A 16,286-nucleotide genomic window follows, 5' to 3' on the forward strand; every position below is an offset into this window, starting at 1 on the left:
GCATTCAAAGAGGGCTTTTATAACCACGTGGTGAAGACATTGAGGAAGTCACTCAGGTATCTGATGGAGCTGGATAAGATGGCTGTAGAGGGTCTTCTAGCCCCTCAAATTGACGACTTTCTGCTTTCTAGGTCTTATTAATCAGTGAAACTACAAGCAGAGCCAATACACTGAATCCAGCAGCTGGTTCTTGTCTTCCCTCTCCACTCCTTGAACTCTCTGAATCAGAGTAGCTTGCTGAGAAATTTACAAAGTCTAGCCCATCCTCTGCGGGAGTGACCACAGTCCCAAGTCTCAGGGATGGAGAGGTTTTAAGTCAGAACCTGGCTGCTGTGCCTCCAACTGCTCTCAAGCCTGGACACCTACCTGTTGGCCACTCTCTCTGTGGACAGGATTGATTTGCTTGGGAGCCATCAGGACTTGCATCGTAGGAAGCTCTGGAAGGTCAGAGGCTGTTCAGCCTCCCCTCTCCTCCCCTCCCCTGTGCCTCTGCTCTTCTCCCAAGTGTAGAGCTGTGTGGGCACAGGCGATGCATCCCTGGGACACATATCCAAGAGTGGGTCCCAATAAGAAAGAGCAATCTCAATCAGTCTTAATTTAGCTCCCCAGCCCAAACACCTTTGCTTCTTCCTTTGTACTTAAATAGCTCCTTTCATCCAACAAGTTCAAAGCCATTTAACAAAATAAAGCCACTTACTCTCACACCATGAGAGAGGAGGGAAGCATTCTTCCCATGTAAGGAGAAGGAGAGGAGGTGAGTCATTCAGTGGTGGAGAGATTCTTCTGGTGACATGAAATGAGTCAGTGGGGCCTCAAGGTGACTGACCTGTGTTTCTTAAGTTCATATACAATGCCTTGTCATCTATAATTAAAATATTAGCTTTGATGAGACATTGTGTGTGTGTGTGTGTGCCTGTGTGTGAATGTGTGAAGTGGTTTGGGAAGAAATGCTGGGTAAAGGAGATAATTATGCTTGGGAAGGTGTGAAGAGCTTCCCTGGAAACCAAACAATCCATTATTACCATCATCACTACCATCACCACCACCACAATTATCTTTTTCATCATCATCACCATCACCATCATCACCATCGCTACCATCATCATCATTATTACATATCTTCATCATTATCATCATCACTGATGCTTACACTCACTGAGCTCTTACTAATTAGCCAGGCACTAATTTAAGTTAGGGATAAGTTTACATACATACACTCATTTAACCCTATAGCAATCCTATGAGGCCAATATTATTGTTATCCCCATTTTGCAGATGAGGAACCAAAGCTCAGAAAGGCTAAATAACATGCCCAAGGACACACAGCTACTCAGTGGGGGAAGCCAGGGTTCCGATCCAGGTAGTCTGCCTCCAGCAACTGTTCTTTCAACCAGTGTGCTGTACAAAGGCCCAGTCTCAGACTGTGTCCGCAGGACAACAGAACTGTAATCACACCAATGTTTTGATTTGTTTTCCTTAAAGGGAATAAGACACTGTTCATGCTTGAGGATTCTTTCATATCTGAGAATTTATGCCATAAAATGAAAATAGCATGAGGAGCCTGGCGATTTTGATGGTGGGAAATCACCAAAGAAGGCCAGTCGCTCTCCGCCATGACTATGACTAGGACCACGTTGTCCATTGAGGTAGAGAAGGAGAAGAGTAGAACCCTGTATGTATGTTCATCATTTTACCATTTCCAAAGTGCTTTCATATCTGTTATCCAACTTGAGCCCCCAACCCCAAACCCTGAGAGAGACAGAACAGGTTCCACACTCTGCATTTTGCAGTGGAAGAAGTTCAAAGTCAGGGACTCACTCAAGTCTAAGTCTTCTCATTCCTGGCGCATTACCCTGAACCAAACTGCCAAGCATTTTACTGGAGGCACCTCTGGATAAAACTTTGGATTTAGACACTCTCCAAGGCTGGGGGTTGGTTAGATGGTTGGATGGCATCACCGGCTGAATGGACTTGAGTTTAAGCAAGCTCCAGGAGATGGTGAAGGACAGGGAAGCCTGCTGTGCTGCAGTCCATGGGGTCACAAAGAGTCAGATATGACTGAGTGACTGAACAACAGCAATAAGTCTGGGAGGAGATGGTTGAGATGGATTTTGCAGGGTCTGGGAATCCCCCAAAGCATAATCTTCCCAGTGCATCCTCTCACCCTGCAATGTCCTCCCTGCCCACCACACTGCAGGCTGAGTCTCCTGGCCTCCTTCAGCTGAGGCTCCCCCTTTAGGCTAGTTTTTGTACCCACACTTCTCTTGCCTTCCTTCCCCTTTCCTCCCCCAGCTTGTCAGACATCCTAAACATATGGTTCGTTCATTCACATTAGCTTCAAGGCTCTCTGCCAAGAGGTTTCCACCACCAGTATCTCTCTCTGATTCTGAGGGTGGCCACTGTGTCCACCTACCAGCAGGGTCACCCATCACTTCCATTTCTCCCTACTAATATCGTTCCCTTTTCTAGAAGGAGGAAGCTCTTACACTTGCTTGACTCAGCATTGCCTCTTTTCTATCTTCTGTCCCATGCCCCATCCTTTGAAGCCTCTTTCACCTGCTTTGAAATTCATCTCAATGACCACAGATCCTACAGGGATGCTGCAGAAACACCAAGCAACGAGAACCAATGTTAAAATAAAACCCCTCATTACCAGGCCTGGTTGAAGAAAAGATTCTTAAAGGGATTAGGGTTCTAGTGAGATCAGTTGTTTGAAGCCAACCTCTCAATCACCTAGAGAGTAGAGTCACCAATAAATCTCCTTTAGGGGACAAAGAGATAATCTGAAATGGCTACATCCTTCACCTCCTGGCTGAGAATCATGAACTGGGTTGAAATGGGCTAACTGGAGTTGGGGGCAGGAACAAGTGTGGGAAAAGAGAGAGGGGGAAGGAAGGAATTGGTTTTTTTTTTTGGGAGGGGAGGTGAAGGGCTCAATTATATTACTGTACATTAGAGTTATAGACTTGACTGCCTGCTCAGCGGGACTGAGAGCACATCATTTGCCTGTCCCTCACAAGTATCCCCCTCCCCACCCACCCTGGCTCTCAACCCCCCATCCCACAGTTCTGGGACTATGCCAGGCACTTGGTAGAAGTTCAAAAAGTGATTACTGCCCTTAATGTGATATATACAGTTTTCTAAATCCATTAAATACAAATAAATTTCCAAATGTCCATATACCTTTAAAATATCTCCTGTCTTCCTCTTCTGTCGTTTCTCATATATTTGGGGGACCCATGTTGGTTTGAGTTGTTCATAAAAAGATAATTTGCTTCAGGAACTGTGATTATTCTGTTTCAATTTCATCCCATGTCCAGCATGGAGAAGCTGCTCTTTAAATGTGCTTTGAAAAAACTTAACTAAGTAAAATTGTGGGTTTGATAGTCCTGGACTGCTCAGTTTCTCTCTGAGTGAATAAACTCTGCAAGTACTTCAATTAGGAGATCAAGAGAGTACATAAAATCTACTCCTAATCTGTGTGAGACTATGGAGACCTTATAATCTTGGAGTCCCATGAAATTGTTAGTTGCTCAGTCATATCCAACTCTTTGCAACCCCATGGACTGTAGCCCACCAAGCTGTCCACAGAATTCTCCAGGAAAAAATACTGAAGTGGGTAGCAATTCCCTTCTCCAGGGTATCTTCCTAGTCCAGGGATCAAACCCAGGTCTCCTGCATTGCAGGCAGATTCTTTACTGTCTGATCTACCAGGGAAGCCCCTGGAGTCCCATCTTTCCCACTAATTCAAGAAGTAAATTCACATAAGCCTATTAATATTTTGAAATCATTGCAAGAAAGAAGCTAAATTTAAAAGGGATGGTAGCATTATTGTTTACTTACCAGCTCTCTGTCCACTGTCTCTCTCCTGAATTCTTGTGCCATTTCACCTTCTGCAGGGAAAAAAGGAATCTATAGGAGAAGCCAGCAGGTAACAGGTGTAACCTGTTCTTTGCTGCATCTTCTCTGTGGTTGCCGATTGACTGTGCCCTGAAGATGTACAGGTGTGACTACCCCAGCTCCTTTCTTCCTTTCTCTTCTACACACTCCTGTCATTCAGGAACAGGTAGCAGGGCCCCCTTTGACATTTTGCAGCCTGGATGTAGACAACGGTGCATTTCTCAGCCATGAACAAATCTCAGACGGGATCATGGAGTTGATGCTCTCTGGTCTGGACATCTTGGAACAATGCCACTTCTGTCTGAGGCCTCAAAAACTATGGTCCCATGTCTGTAGATCTCTTCTGAGTCTCCGTTTACATCTCTCAGGACACTCATCAGGGTGGACCACCTTCTGTACCTTCATTTAGGTTATCTTGGTTACTTCTCATCTTGCCCTCCTCCAGGTTCCCTCACTTGAAGACGGGTGGCTTCGTCTGATCAACGTGACCCGTTGTGGTTCAGAGGATTCTTTGCAGGTTCCCTCCTTGCCTCTTCTTTGCATTCTTATCTTTCTTATTAAACACATCTCTCCCTGCTTCCCTCTTTTCCCATTTCTTGGTTCTTTCTGCATTGCATGCAAGGTTTGTCCGCTTTTGTGTCCCAATCCTTGAATCTTCTCATACTTAGAACCTAAACATTCTCCTTTGCTTAAAGCCTCCATGGTGCTACACTGGCCAATCAGTAGATAAGACCAAAGAGCTTGAAGGATGTTGCTGGAATTTAGTTTGAGCTCCCTGGGTGGGGAGGAAGGCAGGATTGTGGTGCCTTGCTGGAAAGCCAGTGCTTTGGAGCAGGCTGACAAGAGTTGGGAAGCAGGCTTGTGCTGTCCCTAGGAGCAAATGTCCATCAGTCTGATTCACAGGGCTTTCCATTTGTCCCAAGCCTGGATGAAAGAGACAGGAGCTCCTGGCCTTGAGTCTTTCCTCTGGGAAGTCTCAGTGATGCTTGCCTTAGGACCGACCTATTTCTCCCCTTTTAATTGCCTTGGAGGAAAACAAAGAGATTTTGATTTTATTATAAGTCTGGAGCTTTTGGTCAATAGTAAGTGGCGATAATGGCCTTGGAGAGGGTAGATGAAGGATCTTTCATCTGAGACAAAGCAGAGTGCTGTGTGAATACCATCATGAAAGCTTGCTGAGGGGAAGGACTTCAATAAGCTGTCAATAAAACTGCCTCTGGAGGGCAGCCAAAACCACAGCAGAGGCTGGGGCGCTGCTCCCCAAAGGGCAGGTGGTACCTGGTGATGCAACATCTATATGTTCAGAACTTTGGTCACCCCTTCCTCAGACCTTCTAGTGCCTTCAGTGACTCCAAGATTGTCTTGCAAAATCCCCTTTAGCCGTGTTTCCTCCTTTTCTCTCCTGGGTACCCAGGTCCTTGGATTCAATGACATGACTATGGAGCCCTCTCCCTTGGCACCTTTCAACCTTTGGTTCTTAAATCAGGTAGCAGGTGACCCAGTAAGGCTGATGGTGGGAGCCTGGGACAGGGTATGATGCATCTTCCTGGAGTGACAATTATACTTGGAGAATTGGGCAAAACGTTAGAAGTTCTAACTGGAAATTTAAAACCATTTTCTGTTAAAGCCAACATGCAATTCTGATGCTTGAGGGGGCTCCTTTGGACTATCTCCTAGACTTACCACTCACTCTATTCTAACATGATGGCTAGGTACCTCACTGGAAAAGTTTTGCAAGCCTAGCCAAATTCCTTTCTCACACCTGCCTCCAGAGGTGAGCTGAAGTAGCTCAGTCGTGTCCGACTCTTTGCGACCCTGTGGACTGTAACCTACTAGGCTTCTCCGTCCATGGGATTCTCCAGGCAAGAATACTGGAGTGGATTGCCATTTCCTTCTCCAGGGGATCTTCCTGACCCAGGGATCGAACCCAGGTCTCCCACATTGGAGGCAGACGCTTTAACCTCTGAGCCACCAGGGAAGCCGAGACTCCCTTAATTTTAATGCATTTATATGGATTTCTCAGCTTGCATTTTCTCAGCCTTCTTTCTAAATGATCTCTTCTTCCAGAATCTTCCTTGTTCTAATTCTCAAACTAATTATCAAAGCCTCTATCTTTAAAATTCCTCTACAGTCCTTTTTTCTTTTGCCACACCTCGAAACATATGATTTTAGTTCCCTGACCATGGATCGAACCCATGGCCCCTGTGATGGAAATGTGACATCTTAACCACTGGACCACCAGGGGAGTCCCTTCTCTACAGACTTTTTTTTTAAATTTAAATTTCAGATAAACATCAAATAACTTTTTTTCTTCTTCTTTTTAAATATAAATTTATTTATTTTAATTGGAGGCTAGTTTACAATATTGTATTGGTTTTGCCATATATCAACATGCATCCACCACGGGTGTACACGTGTTCCCCATCCTGAAGCCCCCTCCCACCTCCATCCTCATACCATCCCTCTGGGTCATCCCAGTGCACCAGCCCCAAGCATCCTGTATCCTGCATCAAACCTGGACTGGCAATTCATTTCATATATGATATTATACATGTTTCAATACCATTCTCCCAAATCATCCCACCCTCTCCCTGTCCCACAAAGTCCAAAAGACTGTTCTATACATCTGTGTCTCTTTTGCTGTCTCACATATAGGGTTATCATTACCATCTTTCTAAATTCCATATATATGCATTAGTATACTGTATTGGTGTTTTTCTTTCTACAGACCTTTTTAAATTTTATTTTTTAAATTAATTAAAATTTATTACTTTTTTAAAATTTATTTTTTTAAATTGGAGGAAAATTGCTTTATGATGTTATATTAGTTTCTGCTGTACAGCAAAGTGAATCAGTTATGCACATATATATATCTGGGTTTCCCCAGTGGCTCAACTGTAAAGAATCTGCCTGCAATGTGGGAGATTTGGGTTTGATCCCTGGTTGGGAAGATCTCCTGAAGGAGGGCAAGTCTACCCACCCCAGTGTTCTTGCCAGGTGAATCCCATGGACAGAGGAGCCTGGTAGGCTACAGTCCCTAGGGTCGCAAAGAGGTGGACACTACTGAAGTGACTGAGCATGCCTGCACACATACATATATCCACTCTTTTTTAGATTCTTTTCCTTTTACAGTCCTTTTGAGTGATAGGCAGGTGTCATTGCACAAATAGCTATCCATCCTTCTTGGCTGTGGCCCGAGTCGATTCTTATCCACCTCGAGTCTTCTAAGGCTTGGACTCTACATCATTGAAGGATTCTGTATCATTGAAGGATTCTATCTTAAAGCAGATGGAAAGGGAACACACTTCTGACTTAATGCAACTTGTTCCTTGATTCAATTCTAGTCCCTCCCTGGAAATGCCAGATGGGCCAGGAGGTGAATTTGATCATGGTTTTACCAGATCACGTAACACAAAAGAATGTCATTGGATGGACTACCTCCCAATTAACAAGGGCAGATCCTTGGGCTAGACCGTGTGGCTTCTTTGAAGGTCTACCGCAGGACAATGATTTCATGGGTGCACAGCCTGAAGAGCAGTCTTGACTTAACAAGAAGCCAAGTAAAAAAATTTATGGGACAAGGGACTCTTCTGAGGAAGGCCAATAACAGATTGAAGGGAAGGGCATTTGAAAAGCAGTGACAAAATAAAAAGAAAAAAGACATTACATACTGTGTCCACACCCTCTGGGGATGGGGTATAAATGCTCCACAGAGGCAGAAGGCTCACAAGCTCCTTGGAGAACTTGGACTCTGTGTTCAGTCGGGAACCTCACTCCCTCCAGCACCATGTCTTACAACTGCTGCCTGCCCAACCTGAGCTTCCGCTCCAGCTGCTCCTCCCGGCCCTGCGTGCCTCCCAGCTGCTGTGGCACCACCCTGCCCGGGGCCTGCAACATCCCCGCCAACGTGGGCAGCTGCAACTGGTTTTGCGAGGGCTCCTTCAACGGCAACGAGAAGGAGACCATGCAGTTCCTGAACGACCGGCTGGCCAGCTACCTGGAGAAGGTGCGGCAGCTGGAGCGGGAGAACGCGGAGCTGGAGAGCCGCATTCTGGAGCGGAGCCAGCAGCAGGAGCCCCTCGTGTGCCCCAACTACCAGTCCTACTTCCGGACCATCGAGGAGCTCCAGCAGAAGGTGAGAGGCCTTGCTGTCATCTCTCAGCACAGGGAGTATCCCAGGATTCTCAATCTGGGGGAGAGAACTGTGCTTCTTGCATCTAGGCCATCTTGATTCTTGCTTCCTCCTTTTACCTTCAAAATGGCTTTTTAAGCATTTTTAAAGAAGTTAATGATTTCATAGTTATTTTCAGTCCTCACCCAGAAACCTCTCATTCCCCAGATCCTGTGTGCCAAGTCAGAGAATGCCAGACTGGTGGTGCAGATTGATAATGCCAAGCTGGCTGCAGATGACTTCAGGACCAAGTAAGTCCTGAACAGATTTCGCATGGGTGCCCGCTCCTTCTGTTCAGTCTCTAGTGAAAGAAGAGGGTTTCCCATGGCTGACTGAACAGTAGTCAATCCATCAATCATGAAGGATTCTGCAGAGGATTGGGGGGACCAAACAAAGGAGTCACAGAAGTAGATGAGGACTCAAGTCAATTTTGGGATCAATATTGGGTCTTGACTGAGCCTCTAGCACCCTGCCTTTGTCTCCTGGGTCTACTCACTGCCAAAGGGGGAAAGCAAGGTGATTGGAGTTATCCAAGATCATTCCTGTGAGTCTTCAGGGTCTGCCAGTTACTGCTCTGACCCTCTCCTTGTGCAGGTATGAGACAGAGCTGGGCTTGCGGCAGCTGGTGGAGTCAGACATCAATGGCCTGCGTAGGATCCTGGATGAGCTGACCCTGTGCAAGTCTGACCTGGAGGCCCAGGTGGAGTCCCTGAAGGAGGAGCTGATCTGCCTCAAGAGCAACCATGAAGAGGTGAGACCAGAGATGAGAAATGAAGAAATCTGACTCAGCCTCAGGCCTAGGGCAGCTTTAGTTACTTGGGGTGGTAGAATCAGGGATAAGAATCTTTCAGATTTCTTTGAAAACACCAAAACTTCATGATGAAAGAAAACATTGCGAGATGAAACCTATCCATGTTCCTAGATAAGCTGTATCTTTCACTCAAAATTGGGGTATCACTTTCATTTCCCAGGGCACATCCCTGGGCTTGTGATTGGCTGCTGATTTGTAGAAGTCCCAGCACTGCTCTGATCATGCCGTTTGAAGCCATCTCTCTTCCCCAAAGCCAAAATATCAGTCTTGGTGAATCAAAGTCTCTATTCTTTCAAAGTCTTGATGAAAAATGATCCAGGGTTCCTTCTCTCTCCTGGGAGGGGTCATGACAATATCTTACTTGATGGAAAGAATGGTTTGATATACATACAATCTGAAATTATACAGCCAATTCTTTTTATTTATGGGGTTATCTGCAGCCAGCCTACAACCTGGGAAATTTGGGCATTTATACATCCTTGAATAGCCCCCAAGCAAACCCCTGGAAAAATTTCTTTTAAATCCAAGGATCATGACACAGTCATGGTGGGAAGGAGCTGAACACATGGAACACAGACCACTTTACCTTCTGCTGTCATAGCTGTTTCACTAGAAGTTCCTTTTCCAAAGAAATAGATGAATAGGATGTCAACAAGCAGTGCCATTTCTTAGGTTCCACTCTTCATTGAGGATAGTCACTCTTGCATTTTCTGCATCCACAGGAAGTCAACACCCTGCGGAGCCAGCTGGGAGACCGCCTCAATGTGGAGGTGGACGCCGCCCCCACTGTGGACCTCAACCGTGTGCTCAATGAGACCAGGGCTCAGTACGAGGCCTTGGTGGAGACCAACCGCAGGGACGTGGAGGAATGGTACATCAGGCAGGTGAGTATCTCGGCACATGGTCTCTCAGGACCCTCAGCCCCTTGGGGCCCTTCAGGCGGGGTCTGATCCTGTCCTCTGCCCTTCGGTGTTTCAGACTGAGGAGCTGAACAAGCAGGTGGTGTCCAGCTCAGAGCAGCTGCAGTCCTGCCAGGCGGAGATCATCGAGCTGAGACGCACGGTCAATGCCCTGGAGGTGGAGCTTCAGGCCCAGCACAACCTGGTGGGTATTGATGAGACTCCTGGTGAGGAGGGGAGGCTGGGGAGTCAGGGGCACTGGGATGCCCTCCGGACCACCCTCTGTGAACTCTTAGAGCTTGTGACTTGTTTGGAAGCGATGGAGAAGCCCCTGAAGGAGCAGCTCTGTGACTCTCCTCCCCTTCCCTCTGACAGAGAGACTCCCTGGAGAACACCCTGACGGAGACGGAGGCCCGCTACAGCTGCCAGCTGTCTCAGGTGCAGGGCCTGATCAGCAACGTGGAGTCCCAGCTGGCGGAGATCAGGAGTGACCTGGAGCGGCAGAACCAGGAGTACCAGGTGCTGCTGGACGTGCGGGCCCGGCTGGAGTGTGAGATCAACACGTACCGGGGGCTGCTGGACAGCGAGGACTGCAAGTGAGTACTGAGCAGGTGTTTGGTGAAGCCTTGCGCATATAGGCGTACTTCTTAGTTGGACTCCAGGCAAAGACTGCATACCTGGGAGAGGAAATTATGCCTTCACACCAGACATGCTCAAACAGAGCTCAGAAAGCAATGTGGTTAACATTAAAAAATAAAATGGCACGAATTGCTTGAGGGACAAACTGAAATTGTACAGCCAACTCTGCAGTCTACTGTGATGATATTGATATGTGATCAATGACATTTCTTACATTTTGTAATACCATACTGTGTAGAGGGTACATTTCTACATGTTACCTCATCTGCCGCTAGAACGAGGTCGACAGGATCAGTATTCTCATCATTCTGTGGGTGAAGGGATTGGGGCTTGAAGAATTTTAGTGACTTTTTCAAGGTCACCAGCTAGGGATGGACAGTGTTGGGAGCTGAGATCAGAGTTTCTGAGCATTGACAGTGAGCTTTGTATCAGGTGAGCCTGTGACCTTCTCTGTTATAGGTCAGGTCAAGTCCCAGTGGGCCATCCACTCTTGGGGTCTCTCTGGTTACATCACAAGCCTCCCTCAATTTACATCTTTCCCCTTCTCCAGGCTGCCCTGCAATCCCTGTGCCACGACCAATGCATGCGGCAAGACCATCACACCCTGCATCTCCAGTCCCTGTGCTCCTGCTGCCTCCTGCACGCCCTGTGTCCCCCGCTCCCGCTGTGGGCCTTGCAACTCCTACGTGCGCTAGAGTCCACTGGTTGCCCGAGGAGCAAGGAGACAGGGCCCAGGGTTCTGGAGCTGTGACTTGGCCCTGGTTCTTTCCAACAAATGGGTTAGAAAACACAATGTGCATGGCTGGAGCTGCCCCAGGGGGGAAATCCAGAAGCTCACCCAACCTCCTCAAGATGATCCCTGCCCATACTTTCCTTCACTGGGGACTCTTTCTTCTTGGCTTGCCCAGAGAGCCTGCCCACGTGTCAGCAACGCTCCCTTGTAACCTTCTAATAAACTCAATTTCCTTGGCAAAGTACATGCCTTTCTCATTGGTATTCATTTGTCTCATCACGCCTGTTGCTTGAGCACTCTATAAAAGGCCACTTGAAAGCAGAACCTTACATATAATGGCTTGAGTCTTGGATAGGAAAGCTGCTCCGGGCCTGGTGGACAGATGGCTGGTCCCATAGGTGAATGGGGGTGGGCAGGAAAGAGGGCAGGACAACTGCAGTGTGGCTCTATCTCCCCTCAGCCATTCCTGGATTTACTCCCTCACCCCTCTTGACCAGGATATCTCCTAGAGTTGATTGTATCTGAAACTAAAATGAAGAGGCATGACCTGGGGGCTGGAAAGAGGCTATGCAAAGCTCATCTTTTCTAAGCTGGAAGTTTTATTTATTTATTAGTGGAGTATAATTGCTTTACAATGTTGTTCAGTTCAGTTCAGTTCAGTCGCTCAGTCGTGTCCGACTCATGCCAGGCCTCCCTGTCCATCACCAACTCCTGGAGTTCACCCAAACTCGTGTGCATCGAGTTGGCGATGCCATCCAGCCATCTCATCCTCTGTTGTCTCCTTCTCCTCCTGCCCCCAATCCCTCCCAGCATCAAAGTCTTTTCCAATGAGTCAGCTCTTTGCATGAGGTGGCCAAAGTATTGGAGTTTCAGCTTTAGACTCAGTCCTTCCAATGAACACCCAGGACTGATCTCCTTCAGGATGGACTGGTTGGACCTCCTTGCAGTCCAAGGGAGTCTCAAGAGTCGTCTCCAACACCACAGTTCATAAGCATCAATTCTTTGGTGCTCATCTTTCTTCACAGTCCAACTCTCACATCCATACATGACCACTGGAAAAACTATAGCCTTGACTAGATGGACCTTTGTTGGCAAAGTAGTATCTCTGCTTTTCAATATGCTGTCTAGGTTGGTCATAACTTTCCTTCCAAGGAGTAAGCGTCTTTTAATTTCATGGCTGCAATCAACCATCTGCAGTGATTTTGGAGCCCCCCAAAATAAAGTATGGCACTGTTTCCACTGTTTCCCCATCTATTTGCCATGAAGTGATGGGACCAGATGCCATGATCTTCGTTTTCTGAATGTTGAGCTTTAAGCCAACTTTTTCACTCTCCTCTTTCACTTTCATCAAGAGGCTTTTTAGCTCCTCTTCACTTTCTGCCATAAGGGTGGTGTCATCTGCATATCTGAGGTTATTGATATTTCTCCCGGCAATCTTGATTCCAGCTTGTGTTTCTTCCAGTCCAGCATTTCTCATGATGTACTCTGCATATAAGTTAAATAAGCAGGGTGACAATATACAGCCTTGACGTATTCCTTTTCCTGTTTGGAACCAGTCTTTTGTTCCATGTCCAGTTCTAACTGTTGCTTCCTGACCTGCATATAGGTTTCTCAAGAGGCAGGTCAGGTGGTCTGGTATTCCCATCTCTTTTAGAATTTCCCACAGTTTCTTGTGATCCACACAGTCAAAGGCTTTGGCATAGTCAATAAAGCAGAAATAGATGTTTTTCTGGAACTCTCTTGCTTTTTCAATGATCCAGCAGATGTTGGCAATTTGATCTCTGGTTCTTCTGCCTTTTCTAAAACCAGCTTGAACATCTGTAAGTTCATGGTTCATGTATTGCTGAAGCCTGGCTTGGAGAATTTGAGCATTACTTTACTAGCGTGTGAGATGAGTGTAATTGTGCGGTAGTTAGTTTCTGCTGAATAACAAGGTGAATCAGCCGCATGTACACATACAGCCCTTCCCACCTGAGCCTCCCTCCCCCACACCCCCTTATCCCACCCCTCAGGGTCATCACAGAGCCCCGAGCTGAGCTTCCTGTGCTATGCAGCAGCTTCCCACTAGCTGTATTTTTTTTATACATGGTAGCATATATATGATAATGTTACTCTCTCAGTAAATCCCACCTTCTACCCCTGGCCATGTCCACAAGTGTATTTTCTACATCTGTGTCTCTATTCCTGCCCTGCAAATAGGTTCACTGGCATCATTTTCTATATTCCATATATATGCATTAATATACAATATTTGTTCTTCTCTTTCTGACTTACTTCACTCTGTACTCAGAAGGAAGTTTTAGATCTAGCACTGTATTATCTGTGTTACTCGTGGTCCAGGCAGCCTCAGGATCACACAGTGAAGGGACCCCCTGGCTTGCCTGCTGTGCCCTGGAGTTACTCCTTCCTCCTGATCTCCTTCCTGGGGATCATAATCAGACTGGGCTCCAGCAGCTTGCTTTCCTCTCCTCTGGGGTTCTGGGGCTCAGAGACCCCACCAGCTTTTTTGTTTATACTCCTACCTTTCTCTATCCAATCTAACCAGTACCTATTGGATACCTACTCTATGTAGACCCTGGATGGTGGGGAAGGGGAGACACATCGCGAAAGATACAGTCCTGGCTACAGGTTGTTTTCAGTTCAGTTCAGTTCAGTTGCTCAGTCGTGATCAACTCTTTGCGGCCCCGTGGACTGCAGCTCGCCACGCCTCCCTCTCTATCACCAACTCTCGGAGTCTACTCAGACTCATGTTCATTGAGTCAGTGATGCCATCCAACCACCTCATCCTCTGTTGTCCCCTTTTCCTCCCACCCTCAATCTTTCCCAGCATCACGGTCTTTTCAAATGAGTCAGTTCTTCACATCAGGTGGCCAAAGTATTGGAGTTTCAGCTTCAACATCAGTCCTTCCAATGAATATTCAGGACTGATTTCCTTTAGGATGGACTGGTTGGATCTCCTTGCAGTCCAAGGGATTCTCAAGAGTCTTCTCCAACACCACAGTTCAAAAGCATCAATTCTTCGGTGCTCAACTTTCCTTATAGTCTGACTCTTACATCCATACATGACTACTGGAAAAACCATAGCCTTGACTAGACAGACCTTCGTTGGCAAAGTAATGTCTCTGCTTTTTAATATTCTGTCTAGGTTGGTCATAACTTTTCTTCCAAGGAGCAAGTGTCTTTTAATTTCATGGTTGCAGTTACCATCTGCAGTGATTTTGGACCCCCCCCCCCAAAATAGAATCTGCCACTGTTTCCCCATATATTTTCAGGTTGTTTATAAAGCCTTAAAAGGGATCTTTTATCTATTTTTTAAATCTAAATCTAATCCCCAATTACTGCTATTACAAACTAGTCCCTGGTACTGTGAATACTCAGGCTGGCACTGCAGGCAAATCTCAGAGTGCTGACCGTAACATCAGTATTCAACAAGAATGGGTATCTTGGTTTAACTCTAATGGAGAGCCTCCAGAAAGGAACACAGTCCTGCCAACATCCCAACTTTTAAAACATTTTTGGTAAAATATAGATGACATAAAATTTACCATTTTAACCGGTTTTAGTGTACAACTCAGTGGCATAAGGTATATTTACATTGTGGTGCAACCATCATCTCTATCCATCTCTAGAAATTTTTCATCACCCCAAATTGAAACTCTGGACTTTCTAAACAATAACTCCCCAAACTCCCCTGCCCCCAGCCCCTGGTAATGTCTATTCTATTTTCTGTCCATAAGAATTCGACTCTTTTGGGTACCTTGTATAAAGAAACGGAATTGTACATTATTTGTTCTTTCAGATCTGGCTTTTTTCATTGTATACTGTTTTCAGCTTCATTCGTGTTGTAACCTGTACTGAAGTTTTTCTCTTTTGTTTTTTCAAAGTTAAAAATTCCTTATTTTTTAAATTCCTGGTACGACTACCACAGTTTACAGGGCAATATACCTGATGTAATGAAAAGAAAAAGAAAAAGATAAAGCTACAACAGATAAAAGACCTCAGGAATGTACATCTAATTGACACTACATTGCCTTAATCAATAGCTGCACTTTTTGCAAACTGTTGCCATGATAGTCGTGAACAAGAAGGGTTTCCTGTTTAAGGTGCAGTAACTTTTCTGACTATGGATCATCGTTCCTTCTGTGGCAGATTTTTACAGTTCCTCTAACACATTTGGGATGACTGTCTCAAACTAACCTGCCGTTTTCCTGTCAACTTCTCGCTCTCTCTCCTGCTAAGAACTGTAGCCCTTTTCTTCTGAGTATTTAGAACCTTCTGCTACCATATCCCGGAGAAGGAAGTGGCAACCCACTCCAGTACTCTTGCCTGGCAAATCCCATGGACGGAGGAGCCTGGTAGGCTGCAGTCCATGGGGTCGCTAGGAGTCAGACATGACTGAAGTGACTTAGCAGCAGCAGCAGCTATCATATCCACCACTTCCACCCCCAGATCTGTAACCACTACCATGGTGACTGGATGAGCTTCTTCCACCAAAACTGCCCCCTTTCATGGGTCTATAATTTGATTGCTATTGTCCACTATAATTTTCAAAATCATTATAGTTTTCACCACCACATAGTTACCTCCAAAATTTCCTCCTTCATTGTAACCATCATATCCTCCACCACCGCCACCATATCCACCACCTCGGTTACCATATTCTGGCCCAACACCACCATAGCCTTCTCCACTACTTTAACCAGGACCACTTCCATAGTTGCCACCATTACCTCCAAGTTCTTTTAAAGAGCGAATCATGATTTCATTATATATATATATAAAACATTTTGTTTGTTTGTTCATCCACCAATGGATATTTTGTGTCATTCTCACTTTTGGTTGTGACTAATGAAGAAGGCTGAGTGCCAAAGAATTGATGCTTTGAACTGTGGTGTTGGAGAAGACTCTTGAGAGTCCCTTGGACTGCAAGGAGATCCAACCAGTCCATTCTGAAGGAGATCAGCCCTGGGATTTCTTTGGAGGGAATGATGCTAAAGCTGAAACTCCAGTACTTTGGCCAACTCATGTGAAGAGTTGACTCATTGGAAAAGACTCTGATGCTGGGAGGGGTTGGGGGCAGGAGGAGAAGGGGATGACAGAGGATGAGATGGCTGGATGGCATCACTGACTTGA

At 46.1% G+C, this 16,286-nt stretch overlaps 1 protein-coding gene across 1 annotated transcript; it reads left to right on the plus strand.

Moving 5' to 3' along the window:
• The first annotated feature begins 7,665 nt into the window (after nt 1-7,665).
• On the plus strand, nt 7,666-11,397 carry LOC120867104 (keratin, type I microfibrillar 48 kDa, component 8C-1). The gene is made up of 7 exons (XM_040245311.1): nt 7,666-8,035; nt 8,240-8,322; nt 8,666-8,822; nt 9,605-9,766; nt 9,861-9,986; nt 10,157-10,377; nt 10,971-11,397. Exons 1-7 carry the CDS (start codon nt 7,688-7,690, stop codon nt 11,113-11,115), a joined length of 1,242 nt encoding a protein of 413 aa, XP_040101245.1. The 5' UTR covers nt 7,666-7,687; the 3' UTR covers nt 11,116-11,397.
• Nucleotides 11,398-16,286: the final 4,889 nt, after the last annotated feature.

This window comes from Oryx dammah, unplaced genomic scaffold (genome assembly GCF_014754425.2).
Source record: "Oryx dammah isolate SB20612 unplaced genomic scaffold, SCBI_Odam_1.1 HiC_scaffold_8, whole genome shotgun sequence".
Lineage (NCBI taxonomy): Eukaryota > Metazoa > Chordata > Mammalia > Artiodactyla > Bovidae > Oryx > Oryx dammah.